The sequence below is a fragment of the Malaya genurostris genome, chromosome 2 (assembly GCF_030247185.1).
Source record: "Malaya genurostris strain Urasoe2022 chromosome 2, Malgen_1.1, whole genome shotgun sequence".
Taxonomy (NCBI): domain Eukaryota; kingdom Metazoa; phylum Arthropoda; class Insecta; order Diptera; family Culicidae; genus Malaya; species Malaya genurostris.
In genome coordinates, this window is record NC_080571.1 from 72,339,497 (window position 1) to 72,356,333 (window position 16,837).

A 16,837-nucleotide genomic window follows, 5' to 3' on the forward strand; every position below is an offset into this window, starting at 1 on the left:
TTCAGTTCGTCCTTCACAAAAGGCGTATCGGTTGATACGAAACGAAGCCAAAGCAGGTAGTTCCGAAACAAAATCCTTCCATCTATTGCGAACCACATCTGTCACTTCTTCATCCCAATCTAATGATAACGTCCATAACAATTGAAGAAGCATTTTAGCTCGGATAATAATCGGCGCAATCAAGCCAAGTGGATCATATAGACGAGCAATAGCCGAAAGAATATTTCTTTTGGTAATCGTAGTTGCAACAATATTTGTATTCATATCAAAACGGAATAAATCAGTAATCGGCTCCCAACTGATTCCTAGTGTTTTTATTGCCTCTTCGGGATCGAACGTTCTGCTGGATTCCGTGGCTAAATCATCAGGTGAAATATTCGTTAGAGCATCAGGAATATTCGAACACCATTTCCTTAAACGAAAGCCGCCCAAACTGAGCAAGCAACTCATCTCTTCTCGCAATTTCTTTGCCCTTTCGACGCTGGATTCACCACTAATGAAGTCATCCATATAAAAATCCTTTCGTAGTGCAGGAACAGCGAGTATGAAATTTTCACCTTCATCATCGGCGAGCTGTTTTAGAGTTCTGGTGCCTAAAAACGAAGATGGTGCCAAGCCATAGGTTACAGTGGATAGCTCATATTTGGCAACGGCATCACTTTGTCTAAATCTCCATAAAACTCTCTGAATGGAGCAATCATCGGGATGAATGGAAACCTGACGGTACATCTTCTCGATATCCGCCAGTAACGCCACCTTGTGTTTTCGAAATCGTATGACTAAGCTTAAGAGATCGTCTTGAATTACGGGTCCAACCAAAAGGGCATCGTTCAATGAGTGTCCTGTACTAGTTTTTGCCGACCCGTCGAATACACTACGTACTTTAGTTGTTGTACTCGAATCCTTTAGGACGGCATGGTGTGGGAGGTAAAAAACGTTGGGAGGATCAATTTCATTCGATTTTAGCTTGTGCATATGTCCCAAATCTAAAAACTCTGCGATAAAGGCATGATATTTTTTCTTTAAATCATCATCCTTATCTAATTTCCGTTCCAGGCTTTGAAGCCGTCGGAGTGCGTGAGAATATGATTCACCCACCATATCGGAAAAATTCTCTTTTTTGGGATATTTAACAATATAGCGACCAGTGGAATCTCTCGTTACTGTATCTTTATAAAAATTCTCACAAAATTGTTCGGTTGGGGTGGTGGTAGTCCAATCCAATTCATCTAATTTCCAAAACCTTTCTAAATTGCGATCAATTGACTCTAGGGTAGAGACACAGCAACTTACAATTCGGGTATCATTCCCAAGGTCTGCTTTACCCGAAATAATCCAACCAAAAACACTTTCGATTAATATAGGAGAAGGTGTGCCTAAAGTCATCCTACCACCTTTTAGCATCGTATAGAAATGTTCGGCTCCGATTATGAGATCCACTCTCCTGGATATATTGAACTCGGGATCGGCAAGTGGGAACTCACTGGGGATGTTCCATTTAACCCTTGATAAAGGAACAGCTGGAAGCTGTGAAGTGAGACTGCGAAGCACCAAACAGTCGATCGGGCATGAGAAATTTCCGATTCTCGATTTAATCACGGTGGACACCGAGCCAGTAACTCGCAAGCTTGATATACCAACACCACAAATAGATTGATCGATACGATGTCTAGGTAGACGGAGTTGCTGACAAAGACGCTCACTTATTAGATTGCATTGCGAACCCGAATCCAGCAACGCTCGGGCCAAATGCTTGCCACCAAACTCATCTGAAATAATTACCACGGCAGTCGATAATAGCACGTTCGTGGATTGAGAATTAGCTGCAGCATTGGATGAAACTGGGATAGATGTCTGCCTTTCATCATTCACTATTGCAAGATTGGCGATGCTGTTTTGAGACTGACGAGAAAACAACGGATGCTGTGTTGGATTTTCATTCGACCTTTCAAAACCTGGATGAAGTAACGTATGATGTCTTTCTTGACATAGGCGACAAGAAAAATTCGACGCGCATTTTCGCACGAAATGATCACTTCGGAAACATTTACTGCATATCCGTTTAGTGTTAACCAAATTAAATCGATCCTTCACTGACATCTTCTCGAAAACTGGACATTTGATTAGCAAATGATACTGATTACATGCAAGACATGCGGGTTGCGGGGTTTCTGTAGTGGCGAAGCTGTTAATCCGAGAAGTGGAAGGGCTGTGATGGTTTTGCTTTAATTGCTTTGGAATGACATTTAGTTTACTGTGTTGAGTGGGGGCCGCATCTGCACTAATTAATAATGATTCCATCGCACGGGATTTTTTTGTTAGAAAGTTTATAAGATTTGTATAAGTGGGCTCAACATCGTTGGACACGTACTCCTCCCAATCCTTGAGTGTTCTGTCGTCTAAACGGGAGCTAAGAAGTTGTACTAGCAGACTGCTCCAATGTTGAGTAGGTTCTCCTAATTGCGTTAAAATTTTCACATGACGCTGAAAATCTTCTACCAATGAACGAAGTGCAACTGGGGATTTTGTTGAGACCTTTGTGTGTACCATTAACGATTGCAAGTGTTTCTTCTTCAACAAATACTTGTTTGAATAACGAGACAGGAGGGCTTCCCATGCTACAGCATAATTGTTTACCGTAATCGTCAATGATTCTATCAACTTTAATGCATCTCCTTTCAAAGCAGATCGCAGATATTGGAATTTTTGTATACAGGGTATTTCTGCCGATGAGTGAATTAGTGAAATAAACGAATCATGAAACGTTAACCAGTCGTTTAAATCGCCACTAAACTCTGGTAGTGCTATTGTGGGTAATTTTACACCAACCATATGAGGAACTATTGGACCGACGGGGTTTTGCTGAGCTGGCAATGGTGCAGGAGGAGGGAGCTTTGAAACCAAACCACCTTTAACCCGAAAATAAGTCTCTTCTACTTGTGCCCTTATTTCAACATTAGCAGACATAAATTCTTTCGAATCGTCAAATGATTCATATTCACCTTGTATTGCCTCAAAGTTTTCCATAAGAGTGTCCAATTTTGGGTGGTACTGATTAAACACGTATGATCGCTCGTTAATCCAGTATTGACGGAACTCGGGTTTATAACCTAATCGCTTCAAACTTCTCTGATCGATGTGGTTTCACAATTAGCGGGATAAGATTTCTGGTATAACCGATGAACACGTGTCGGGAGAAAGAAGTTGTTGGGAATTTTCTCAACCTATGGGCAAACAAAACGACCCAGGAAGTACCGCACAGTTGTTTTATATCAGTTGGAGAGATACTCACATGTACCTGTATAAAATCAGGCCTTGTAAAAATATGATTGGTCAGCAATTTTCCAGGTTATCTTTCATCAAGATGGCAACGTTTTCTTCCTTAAGCGCAATTTCCAACACCCGCAATCCTGGTCACGGCACCATGTATCGTCTGGGGTCGATCACGGGTGTTATTGGGATAGGGACGGTAATTTAACTAAGCAAAATGAAACCACTGAGCTTAGGTAGAAACGTGATCACTGATATAAGTCAACTTTATTTCTTCAGAACTATCTTTTTCGATGCGGTACGTGTGACCGGTCAGTTTGGCAGGTAGAAATGAAGAGAACCAAGGTACCAAGTATCAAAGGCTATTAGAGATATAACGAGCGTGAGAAAATCAGCTAATAGTATTGCCACCAAATCAGCTAATAGTATTGCCAACAACGGCTTAGATTGGGGCGCGTTCACGAACAATTTTAGGTGGATTCTGATTTGAATTCAAATTAAACTAAATCTAACACTATCAGTTTTATGAAAACTTTAAAAAAATTCCCCTTTTGACAAGTAATATAATAGTTTTTAAAGCTTTTATGAAACCTTTCAGCGGGACTAACAACTGAACTAGAAATAAAGCAACTTGAATTAGAATAAAATCATGCATTCATCCTTAATATTGTTTTCAAACATTCTATTAAAACATTATTGTCAGTTCAATTTTTTCATAAATCTAGTTTGGTGTGTGCGTGCGTGTGCATTGGATGACAGTTTCACTCAGAGCAAATTTGATGGTTCTAAAGTACATTTATGACTCATTTGTTGAGGGCTATTTGATTTATTTCTTCTAAGGTTAAGTGAAATTAGCATTGAAGAAAATTTCATGGCCGCCATTATTATGTGTTATATCGTAGCATTAATTGACATCAAATAAACTTCGGAATACAAAAACGAGGGAATATGATGGACTTTTATGATTTATTTTCAGAACGTATGCAAAAAAATTTTGACGCCACAAAACAGATTTACACAAAGATGACAATGAATCCAAAAATTAATTTCTATAAATCATGGAGATTTTCGCAAAAAACCGCACTTATTTCAAGGCGATTAGTTATAATTCTTATTTTTATCTACATATACGTTAAAGATAAAAATAAAAGCGCATGCAATTTTTACATTTAGATTCCAAAATTTTCTTACTGATTGCACTCAAAGCCAACATGGCACAAATATTCAAAAAAAATATTAAAATGACAGTTTATTCATGGCGGAACTCATTCCATTCGAATAAACTTATTGTTGATCGTAAAACTGGTTTCCGAGTATTCTTGATTTTGGAATCATTTCAAAAAGGAGAGTAGAAAAAGTTCCCACATTATCAGATCCGAATTAATTCCGAATCGGCGAAAAATTTTCATTCGAAATTCCATATGGAAATCATGTAGAATTCCGAATAAATTCCACCTCCAGGGCAACAACCGACTCCGAATGAATTTCTCCTACACCCGTTTGTGAGAAATTCTGGCAAGGCTGGTTGAATTCCGGCTGCTGTCAAAATTGTCCAGGCGAAATTGCGTCATTATCTCGCCGTACGTGTCTTGTTTATTTCTCTCTTCCTTCTTTTTTCTTTTTATTTTTTTATTCGACTTCATTTGATATTCGTCGATTCCGCACGTACATACAAAAACGAATCTTGAGACGAGGTAAATGAGATTGAAATATGGGTATGTTTGATAGTGAGAAAGCAATGTTATTGGCAAAAACTTTTTCATAATTAGTATATATGAAGGGCAATAACTTATTGCCTTTCATATGTACTCTTTATTGAAAAAATAAGACCAAGACGCTAAAAATATAGAACCGATTCAAAACGGTTGGGCTCATCTTGTATGGCAAGAATACGACAGAAACAGAACCGATAATAACCGCTAGGCGAAATTCTCTGCCAGAAACGGTTGTTGTATTGTTGCCAGAATGGCTGGCAGACATAGCCAGCCGTCTGGGGGGAAATCTGCCCGCCGCGTACAAGTGGGCAACCGGTTGATTCGGAAATCTATCGGAATTGAGTGAGAAGATGCGGACTGAATTGTCAACTCGTTTTCTTCTTATTCTTTCCCGTCTTTTTGTTTTCGCGTTGATTTTCAGTTTATTTGTTAAATAAAAAATTTATATAACTGATATATTTAAATATAAATCTTCAAGTTTTTAGGATATACAGATCTAGTAAATAACCAGTTCTTTTAGAATTCCAGCATAAATTGTTGAAATTCGCTGGAAATGAACCAAAAAGTTCTACCTTAGTCAACATCATCCATTTCTCTAGCTGGAGTGTAATAAAATTGCGTAAGTCACCTACCCACATTATCGAAACAGAGATGTCTATCTCCTCTGTGTGACGAAGAGCAAGCAAAATTTCTTCCCTCGCACTGACAACTTCAACGAGAGCTCTTCTCTTTCACATTTATACACCACTGTTGTGTAAGTGTGCACGCATCATGAGTGCGTTTGTTTATTTCCTTTTACCTCTTCCACTGAATCGCACCAAAGTGCTAGAGCATTAGCTAATAAATTCTCTGAGGTGGATGCAGATACTTTCACAGAGGTGTACACGCCGGTGAGCACTCTGCTGTATGGTTTTCGTAGATGAAGCGTGGACACGCAAAATCAGCAAAATAAAACAATTTATCGTAAAATTTTCGGTTTTCCTTGCAAATTTTTCATAGCAAGGCCAGATCTACTCTCTATTAATTGAAGTTCACAGAAGTGTTCGCTCAGCATCACGCGCCAGTGGTCACTTGGGTGTATTTAGACGAGAGCGCGTGTGAGCGATTCATGCGAAGAGAATGTGTTTCACTCGCGCCAGCTGCTTTAACCACAAGCACACACTCAAATGCTGTCTATTCGACACTGAGAAGAAGTGCGCTTTCCTCTTTGTGCGGTGCTTCGTTTTTTGCATCCTTGGTGTGGCAAAAATCTGACTCTAGCGTGTATCACTCTGGTGAAATGCCATCTCTGTATCGAAATGACGGAATGAGCAATGAATTCTTACTCGACTGCATGATTTTTTAGTGCTCGATCGGTTCAGTGCTAGAAGTTTCGCTTGAGTTGGCTGCTCGATCAACCTGATTGACAGTGACATTATAAATGTCATTGAATATTCGTTCATTTTATGAATGTGTTAGTGTAAAATTTAGGCGACTTAGGGCATTTCACTACACTCCAGCTAGAGGAATGGATGATGCTGACTAAGGTAGACCGTTTCGTTAATTCCCAGCCAATTTAAACAGTTTATGTTGGGATTCTAAGAAGAACTGGTTATTTACTAGTTCTGTATATCCGAAAAACATGAAGATTTAAATTTGTATATTCGGTTATATAATGTTTTGGTTTTAAAATAAACTGAAAATCAGCACGAAAATGTGCAAAATCGGGAAAGAAGAATAAGAAGACGAATTGACAATTCAGTACGCATCTTCTCACTCAATCCCGATGAATGATCTCCGAATCAACCGGTTGTAGGCGAGATTCATTCGGAATCGGTTGTTGCACTTGAGTTGGAATTGATTCGGAATTCCACATGATTTCCACATGGAATTCCGAATGAAAATTTCTCGCCGATTCGGAATTGATTCGGAATCGATTCGGATCTGTTAATGTGGGTGACTTTTACACTAACACATTCGTAAAACTAGCGAAAACTCAATGACATTTATACTGCCACTGTCAATCGGGTTGATCGAGCACCCAACTCAGGCGAAAATTTTAGCACTGAACCAATCGAGCACTGGAAAATCGAGTAGTCGAGTATGAATTTATTACTCATTCCGTCATTTCTATAATGTGGGTTACTGCCATTGTTTATCACAGGGTTGATTACATGTCACTGATATCACTAATAAGATTTTATCAATTCGCTAAATTTTCTGAGAAATAAATTACTAACCATTTACTAATATAATTTGTCAATTTTTAAATGTGATTTTTTTTTAAATCAGTACAAATTTTAACGATTTTTAGAAAATTGAATAAAAATTCTGAATATCATTTACCATATATTCCGTAGAAGTTCATATCTTTCAAATAGCATTATTTTCGGAAATGAAGAAGTAAAAATTTTGATATTCATCAAGAAATTCATTTCTGTACAAGCATTTTTAATACTGATTCCTGATAGTATGTTTTCTTTGGGTGAATTCTTATGACTTTTCATTTTAACACTCTAATAAAATGATTGATGATCCCATGTTCCACTGGAATTGGAACGCAGACGATGGCAACCGAAAGATTTACGATCGTTACATTTGTATGAATTATGGATAATCGTTTGGTTAGACAAACATTTTGATTTACATCAAACAGAGATTATTGTTATTGTTGAAAAGAGAAATTGGTTATGTAATGTTATACAATTTCCAAAAACTATTATTAATTATTAATTAACAGTACATAAACACTTAGAAAATTTCGCAGAATTTGGTAATTTTTTATCAAAAGTTTCAACCGCTGAACGTTTGGTAATTGAATTGATTACCGATCGTTCGGTTATTGCTGAATTGTCAAACAACTACCGTAAACTGTAAACCAAATGAATCTAACGAATGTTTTGTTAATAATTTATTTATCTTTGGTTAAAATTCTGAATTTGAATGGATTTTTGGATTTCATAAAACAACACAACTTACGATGAAGTTTTTCGGATTTGGATATTTTTCATAAAAACGAGTGAAGAAAATTCGAACCGGTCGTGATTATAATGCACTATATATCCACGAAACTTGTCTAAAAAATGTAATTTCGTTTCCCGGTTGACCGGAATTAAGAGCGCCTTTCGGAGCATTGCACAACACGTCAAGTTCACCAAAAATTACTCTCGAACGAAATGTATTGGCAGCAAGTGAACATAGCTATATGAAATTATTTTCTGCCTACAACTAAACAAAAAGCTTTGAGTAGTTCTAATGTTTTAAAAACTTGTGCACTTGTACCTCATTCCATTCCGTTTGGTTAATAAAAAGACACTTACTGAAAATTTTATTAACTGTTTGACAGTAAGTTTTTACGACAATCAGTATTTACAGAAGTTCGATTGTTGGAGGATAATTTTACCATACGAACGGTATGGTTTTACCGTTATCGGTGATTATTCATATTTGAAGTATTAGTTGTATATCTATTTACAGAATTCAGTAATGAAAACTTGCGTAAAACTGATTGTACGGTGAAAATTTGCATAATTGCTGTAAAATGAAATATCAATTATTTTTATTGATTATCGGAATTTTTGTCAAAAAAAATCAAATCTTAGTGTGTATGCTTGATATGTTGAAAACCCCAAAGAAAATGAAAGAATCAGATAAAATTTTACTTTACTACGCATAAACTTTATTCTTGGGAGAAAAAAAATGCTCTGATTTAGTCGCGTGGGAAAAAAATGTTAGTATGGTTCATTTAACCAGTAAACAAAAATTACAAAAATAAGATCATTGATGATTTGAACCAATTGCTTACTTGATATAAAGGTATAGTATGATTGAATCAACATAAGTATTGCCGATAACTTCAACTTAACTTTGATTGACATGTATTAAATAGTTACTTTATTTCAACGATAGAATCAGCCGGAACAAATCTTTATGTCATTTGACTAGACCAAAATTTTAATTCAAGTCAAACATAGAATATTGATGATGTAATTTTTACTCACTTTTTCTTATTTAGCTCAAATGTCAAAAAGTGAGTAATATTGATTTAGAAGATTGTGTAACTTCTACTCAGTCTCGAAATTGACAACAAGTGTTACTCACAGTGATTTGAAAACGTTGTGTGAAAATTTACGTTCACTGATTTTTGTATATCTATTGAAAGGAAATTCGAATGAAAATGGAGCAGGTTAGAGCCGCGGTAGATGAAGAAGTCTATCGAAAATTAAAAAGAAATATTGTTATAACTCCTAATAAGAAAAATTTGCGCAGCTTTTTTGTTACCTCCAAGTTCGGTAACACTTAATAAAATATGCACAACGTGATTAATATTTGTAAATAAATACTTTATAAATAATAGCTCCTGAATTTAACAAATATATTATTCATATAATCATATATTTTTTTATAATAATGTTTTTTTTTATAATTCTTATTATTATTGTTATTACTACCATTTTTTTTAAATTTAATTCCTCATTATAAATTTAGATCATCTTTGCATTAATTTTGAATTATTTTGATAAATATTTACTTTAAATTATTCTTTAATATTCAATTTTATATCCTTGTCCATATACGGTGTCAGATTTCTCCTAAACCAATAAACACAAATGAATTGCAATTCTATAAATAATTTAATGTGAAACAAACACTCTGTTTGTTATATTCTTCAAAATTTGAATTTAAAATTTGCTATAAAAACTTCCCGAGCTCCCTGACACCATAAAATTCCTATCATCTGGCATTACCCGCTACCAACCAAAAATGAAATGTCATTCGGCCCGTTCGACTTCCCTGTCAGGACGCCGCCGGGTATATAAACACCAGCGAATGATCATTCGCTCTCTTTTCTGGTAACAAAAGTCTAGCAATATAAAGTGGCGTTATTAATAAGAACGCATTATTCTTCCAGTGACAAAAGTGTTGACCACCGGTCTAAAAATAAGTGATTGTGAGTAACCCTATAGAATTTCCTTTTCTTTTTTTCCTTTTTTAACGAAAGTGAGTGAAGTTGCTTAAGTGAATCAACTCTATGAGAATCTGTAGTTTCTTCTGAAAAAAAGGCCCCTTGTTATTTTTGTCAAACCTGCGAGCAGAGATGCCAGATATTTTCAGAGAAAATCTGTATTACCCTGTATAAAAAATCTGTATTTATCTGTATTCACTAATGAAATGAAATTTCTACAATGAAATGATGTTGAACGCTATCTCAACAGATTATGATTAAAGGATGAGATTTTCAATGAGCATTTATTTTTCATATCTTCTTAGTTCACAAAAATATGTAAAGACGAAATTTAATATGAATGTTTTTTCAACCACAATCAAATTTCAATTCCATATACTTTTCTAGATTTACAAGTTGACTTAATATGCAACTTCAAGTCAAGTCATACAACTCTCAGGCCGCAGACAGAATAAACACGAAAAGCTGAATCGAGCTGGTGGATGGCATTAGCAGACCAAAAGAGGTATATGCTTCCCTCTTTTGGTCTGCTAATGTCAACAAGCCAAAGGGCCCTGCTAATTCAGCAAGCCAAAGGGACCCTGTTATCTGCTCAGCCTTCCATCTGACAAGGTCCTTCAATTTACTGTATGTGCATTACTCGCTTTGGTCAGTCAGAGATGCCAGATTTTTTCATAGAAAATCTGTATTTCCTTATATTCAAAATCTGTATTTATCTGTATTCACGACAAAAACGAATTTTTCGCAATAATACCACCATTTCACGATTGAAGATGAATATTAGTAAATATCTGCAATCTTGTAGAATATTTTCTCCTTCAATTATTACTATCAGCAATCCCTCCCTCCAAGTCTTTGAACAGTATAATAAGCTTTGCTAAACTTTTTGAATATGCGTAAAGCTCTTTGAGTTATTGAGTCGACATGACATTTCAGTACCTAATCTGCGAATGCAAGTCAGGTCATAGTTTCTCCATTTGATAATGAGGTTTCATTCAATCATTGCATCCATTTGCAGTTCAAATCTATGTTCCATATCTTCATATACCAGATGTGTAAGTTCAAAACGTCGTTTTGTTGTCAACATATAGTGGATGAAATCTATTCGTTTTTTTTCTTGGACCCCACTCTTCAGGGTTTTTTTTTGTTTACGTGATTTCGAGAAAAAACTTGCTTTTATTTTGTGTTAACCATGTTGAATTTCGAGCCAAATAAAAGCATTTGTGTGGCAAGACATGATTTTTTTGTTCATTTTAAATGAAAAAGGTCCCCAGTTCTTGTTGAGACTTATGGGGATCTTGTTGCAACTGTCAAAGCTTGTGAGCTCTGGTTTCAACGTTTCAAAACAGGTTATTTTTATGTTATTGACAAAGAACTCTAAAATCGACCACAAATGTATGTAGATGACGAGCTACAATTATTATTAGATTGAAATGATACAAAAATAAAATAAATTATGGCCGAACATTTAAATTTCATCGCAAGCAATTTCTGATAGTCCAAGAGCCTTGGTAAAAATTTAAGATGGTTTGAAAAATGGGTTCCACAAAAACAGAATGAACATGCGAAAAACCCAGTGCGAAATGCTAGCAAAACAATTAATACCGTCCGCTACAAGTAAACTGTCAATACATCAAATAAAAACCAATTCGCCATCGTTTTCGATAAACTTATTTTTTTCTTGAAGAAAAAGACGTTTTCAATTACCGCAACCAAGGGGCAAATCACTCTAAACTTTGTCTGAACTCAAACAAGTTTTACCGGGAGTAAAAAAGTTTAGCAGGGATCTCGCTGGAAGAGAATGGGATTAGAGAAGTTTAGCCGAGATCTGGAAATGCATTATTTTGACATAAGAAGCTGTAAACGTGGGAGCAGAGATGCCAGATATTTTCATAGAAAATCTCTATTGCTTTGTATAAAAAATCTGTATTTATCTGTATTCACTAAAGGAAGGAAATTTCGGAAATAAAATGATGTTTAAAGATGTTATTCCATTAGATTATTGTTATAGAATGGCAGATGCAAGGAGCATTCCTTTATATCGTAAGTCCTTGCCGCACTGACAAGAACATTCAACGACGAAATTTAATTGTTTTTGGTATCAACCACAATTGAATTGTAAATCCATATACTTTTTTCGTTTGAAAATGATGACTTGGAATTCAAACGCCCAATACGCAACGTCAAGTCAGGTCATACAACTTTTCAGTCTGAAAATAAAGTTTCATGACGCTGCACGAAAAAATTTTCATTTCAATATGGGCAATCAAACACGATCAGACGGAAAAGTTTCATTATTTTTTTTTTACTTTTTGTGGTATCTGTATAAATCTGTATTTAATTTGAGAAATCTGTATAAAATCTGTACTCTGTATTAAATCTGTATACGCATGTAAAAATCTGTATAATACAGATAAATCTGTATAAATGCGTGGGAGCTCGAATGACAGATGCACTTCGAACAAGATTAGGCAAAACTAGGTTTAGTTTTAAATTACCCAAACTTATCTAGACTAGTTGCAGACCCTGTCAGCTTGGAGCGAAATCAATCTTCAGTTCAGCAACGCCATCGCACGGCATCACATTCAACATATCCTGTCAATTGTATGGGTGCGCAGCCCTGCTATTTTGGCGCGCACGAATTTGACATTTCTCTCCCCTGCTTCTATGTATGAGATTCGATGCGGACTCGCTTGGTGGCGACATGCTCGTAAAAAATGATGTTGCCAATGATTTGTTCGGAAAATGTGAGAGCTGGATATCTTGTTAATATGATGTCTTTGCTAGTTGGGATTAAATGAGATTAGAGAAAATTATTTTGGAATGACATGAGTTTATTAGTATGAGATTGTCTAGAGTTTAGAGTGATTTGCCCCTTGACCGCAACTTAGTAATTAAATCAAATTTTGTTCTTTGGTTACGAAACTTCTATCTCATCTCTATTACTAAATCCTAAAATATGGTAGACCAAATAAAAAAAATTCGTACTTTTTATGAAATCTGTATAAATCTGTATTAAACATACGAAATCTGTACAAAATCTGTATTCTGTATAAAATCTGTATTAGCATGGAAAAATCTGTATAATACAGATAAATCTGTATAAATGGCATCTCTGCCTGCGAGGCAGTACAATATTTGCAACCCTGAATGCAATTGACAAGCAAGCAGTGGGGCCAAACATAAGTACATTATAATCATGTAAAAGGAAAATAAATTTAAGATTTGATCATTATTTGATACATATACGAAAATTTCTGCAAAAACACTCATCTTGCAATCGAAGCAAAAAGTTTCAAATATAAAGTATTGAGACTTTTGCTGAAGTTTTCAAGCATAGATCTATAGACATTGTATTGTCACATACATGGAATTTGTAAACGAAATTCTTGGCATCGCTGGTTCAGAGGAAAACAGCAAGTGAAAATTCGTTCTCATTGTTTGTTTGTTGTTAGTGATCCTGGAAATTTGCCCATCAATTTCGTACTATGATGTAGTTCTTGCTTCAAAAATATATCGAAATGATTCATTTTAATCACGTTATAAATGCAAACAACGCAACACGTTTAGAAGTAATGTAGTATGTTGCTAAAATGTATGCAAATGGCTTTAAGTACTGGCTTGCTTACAAGAAAGGCACATCAGGGTAAGTTACGTTTAATCGTTCTGTAGCCAACTGCAATATTTGTTAATAATTAATTATTATCAACAATGCGCCTCTTGGTATTCCAGTTACTACCGATGTTGCCGCTACAAAACAAGTTGTCCCGGTCGATGTGTAGTGGACGAAGATGGTGTTATTCGGAACACTACAGCCCATAACCATCCTCCCGAAGCGGATCGGGTTATAGTGGATCGGTTCAGGAAAGTATTAACTCAGCGCGCTGCTCTCGAAAATACTGATTTACATGTGATATACCTGGAGGAAGCTACGAACCGTCATTCAGATGCTTCTTTATTGTACACTTTCTCGCAAGCCGAATCTTGCATGAGAAAAGCTCGTCGCAAGCAGCATCCACAAGAGCCTTGCAGTATCAACGAGTTGAGAGAAACTCTCGAAAGTTCAGACCTGTTCCGAATTCACACTGGGAGTAATCGAGACGAGTTTTATCAGACAACAATCGTTCTCGAAGACACAACTTGTTTGATTCTCTGGCACAACAGAACAATTGAAACTATTGGCATAATCGATGAGTTGTATGTTGAATGTAATCTAGAAGTAGCTTCCCATTCCGCAGCCAGATATGATTTATTGGTAGGATTAGCTATAAATCGAAATCACTGTTGTACAGTATTCTATTCGATAATGACGGCCAAAAGTGAGTCTGGGTTTGCTGCAATATTCGCATACGTGAAGGAACATTTGGGATCATTTATTTCGCCAACTACGATTCTAACGGAGGCGGACGAGGAAACACACAATGCCTTGGAAAAAACCTTTCCAGAAGCAACAATTAAAGTGTACTGGCATCATTACACTACCGCCGTCCTTAATCGAATGCGACAGCTGGGTTTGGGCCGCGAAACTGCTAGAGGGCATGCGAGCAGTGGGCTGAGGATGTTACTAGTTTTGCCACTGCTTCCTGCCAATTACATGACCCCCGGACTGGAGGCTTTGAAAAAGTGGATGAACGAGAAAAATGTACGTTTGCTGTATTTTCTATTTGAGTTTTTCGAAATATAGTCAACCGCAATCATTTATTTCAGATATTCTCTCATAACTTCTGCCGTTTATGTGACTACGTGGAACGATCCTGGTTAGGTGAATTTGGTGCAAAAAAGCTTTCCATGTTCGGACAACCGCACAGTGTATCTTGCCAAATAAAAACATTTCTTAAGGATTTTAAAGGACAAGCAGATCTACAGCAAACCATGACGATCTGGCGAATGTTGGAAACATTAACCCAAATAGTAACCAAACAGTTTGTGAAACTTAGCAAACGGAATAAGCGAGCCCCTGGTGTAGAACGACAACCCAAACCGAAACGAAAGGTACAACAGGTTCAGGAAACTGTTATGAACAATGCAACGCAACTGTGGATTAAGACGGCAGTACATTTGCGGAATCCGTTGCAGTTTCTCCAGTTATGTAGTCATTGTATCAATGACGCTATGATCACGGAATCATTACCGGTACCGGAGAGCAATGGAATAGCAAAAAAAGTGCCTTCGCCAAACGTGGAAACAACTTCGATTGGGGATTTTCTGTGTAGCTTTGACGCACCTATTCTAATCCCGGAGCTGACACAGGCCACTACCATATCGGCAAGCGATCCGCCTCCGTTAGCATTTTTCCCAAAAGTTATTGTGAAACGAAGTGAAGTTAATTGTAGTACATCGCAAATCTGTTACAGCCTGACAGAACCTCCACCACTTGTTCCATTCTGTTCCGGTTTCGAGGATCGAGTTCTTCCTAGCGAAGATATACAATTACCACCAGATTGATTCATATTGTAAATTTCGAGAATAGCATAATGAATAAAATTATTTTTAAGAAATCAAGATGAGTGTCTGTCAGGTCATCACTTGATGAGTTTGGTAATAGCTCCTACATTTGTATCTGAGTTCAACTTTCAACTCCCATACTTGTAGAAAAATGAAAATAACTTTTACTCCAAGCACGATTCATTTTCTTGTGTTATGACAGGATCAACATGTAAATATGATTTTTGTGTCTGCCTAGATTGTGATATGGTTACATTTTTTGCACTTTTCGATTGAACCATTCAGATAAAAAACGACAAGCGCTGGCATGTGGCAAGTTGATTCTCGCATGTGATCAGTGAATTGAATTGGAGTCGTCTGGTTTTGAGAACCAAATAAGAAGTTGTTGCTTTCTCCAACCCCCTATGTTACACAAGTGGTGGAACCACAGCCCAGGTCTTCACATTTAAATATCTCGGGGTCTGGTTCGACATCGAAGTCACCAGGGGATGTTACATTAGGTATTTGAAATAGCCAGACGTAAAGTATCTAGCTAAAATTTAGGAGTGATGCACCTACCATAAATTGAGGGGTAAAAATAGTTTTTCCCCTTTCAAATTACCACAATCACAAACCGAAACTAGGTTCGCCCGAGACGTTAGTTTAGACATTTCACTACGGTGTAATATCAAAAAGTGTTTTGCAAATAGTATTAACTTTAAGTCTGCCTAGCGGTTTATGTTGAGCCGCCAGATCGCGCCAGATGCTACGCCCTGATGAGTCAAAAACGAAACGTAAACTAATGAAAATGGGTATATGCAGCTAGCATAAATTTAGGATAATAATTTTTTTCTCCTTTCATATTATCATATCGATTGCTAATCCGATGGTGATTGAAAACTTCGAAAAGCTTGTCGAGCTCAATTATCAGACCCGTTTTATGTGCCCGTTTTACCGTACTCGATTCTTGGATACTTCTAATTCTACTGTGTTTTTTGACACATCCACGAGAGAAGAAATTCATGGAATTCCGGACCGCGTACGCCCTCAAGTGGCAACCCAGTTTCGTATGGCATATTCCGGAGCGACACCCATACTAGTATAAAGATGTGCTCTACATCAATACTTTCATTTTCGAATTGCGTGAGAGCTTTGCCCGTCGTAATGGAATGTGTTGGTGACGGCGCAAACTTTTTTCAACTTCCATTTTGATGAATCTGCTGCTTTTGGTAGGAAGTGGAGAAAATTCAATTAATTCTCCATGATGATCTGTGAGACTGAAAAGTGCCTTGAATTGTCACGACCAACACGATCTGGATTTAGATCTGAGATGGCTCTTGGCGTGACAATGAATTTCGACTCAAATTTCGGACAACTTAATTGAGCAACGCTCCCATGACGACTGACGACTTCCATTGGCAGGCTTTTTTTTGTGCCCGACTGCGGCACAATTCTGCTGTTCATCACTCGCTTCATTCCAAAA

The 16,837-nt window shown here is 36.7% G+C and overlaps 1 protein-coding gene across 1 annotated transcript; it reads left to right on the top strand.

Moving 5' to 3' along the window:
* Positions 1 to 13,357: 13,357 nt before the first annotated feature.
* On the top strand, positions 13,358 to 15,432 carry LOC131431702 (uncharacterized). The gene is made up of 3 exons (XM_058597560.1): positions 13,358 to 13,576; positions 13,663 to 14,572; positions 14,638 to 15,432. Exons 1-3 carry the CDS (start codon positions 13,524 to 13,526, stop codon positions 15,373 to 15,375), a joined length of 1,701 nt encoding a protein of 566 aa, XP_058453543.1. The 5' UTR covers positions 13,358 to 13,523; the 3' UTR covers positions 15,376 to 15,432.
* Positions 15,433 to 16,837: the final 1,405 nt, after the last annotated feature.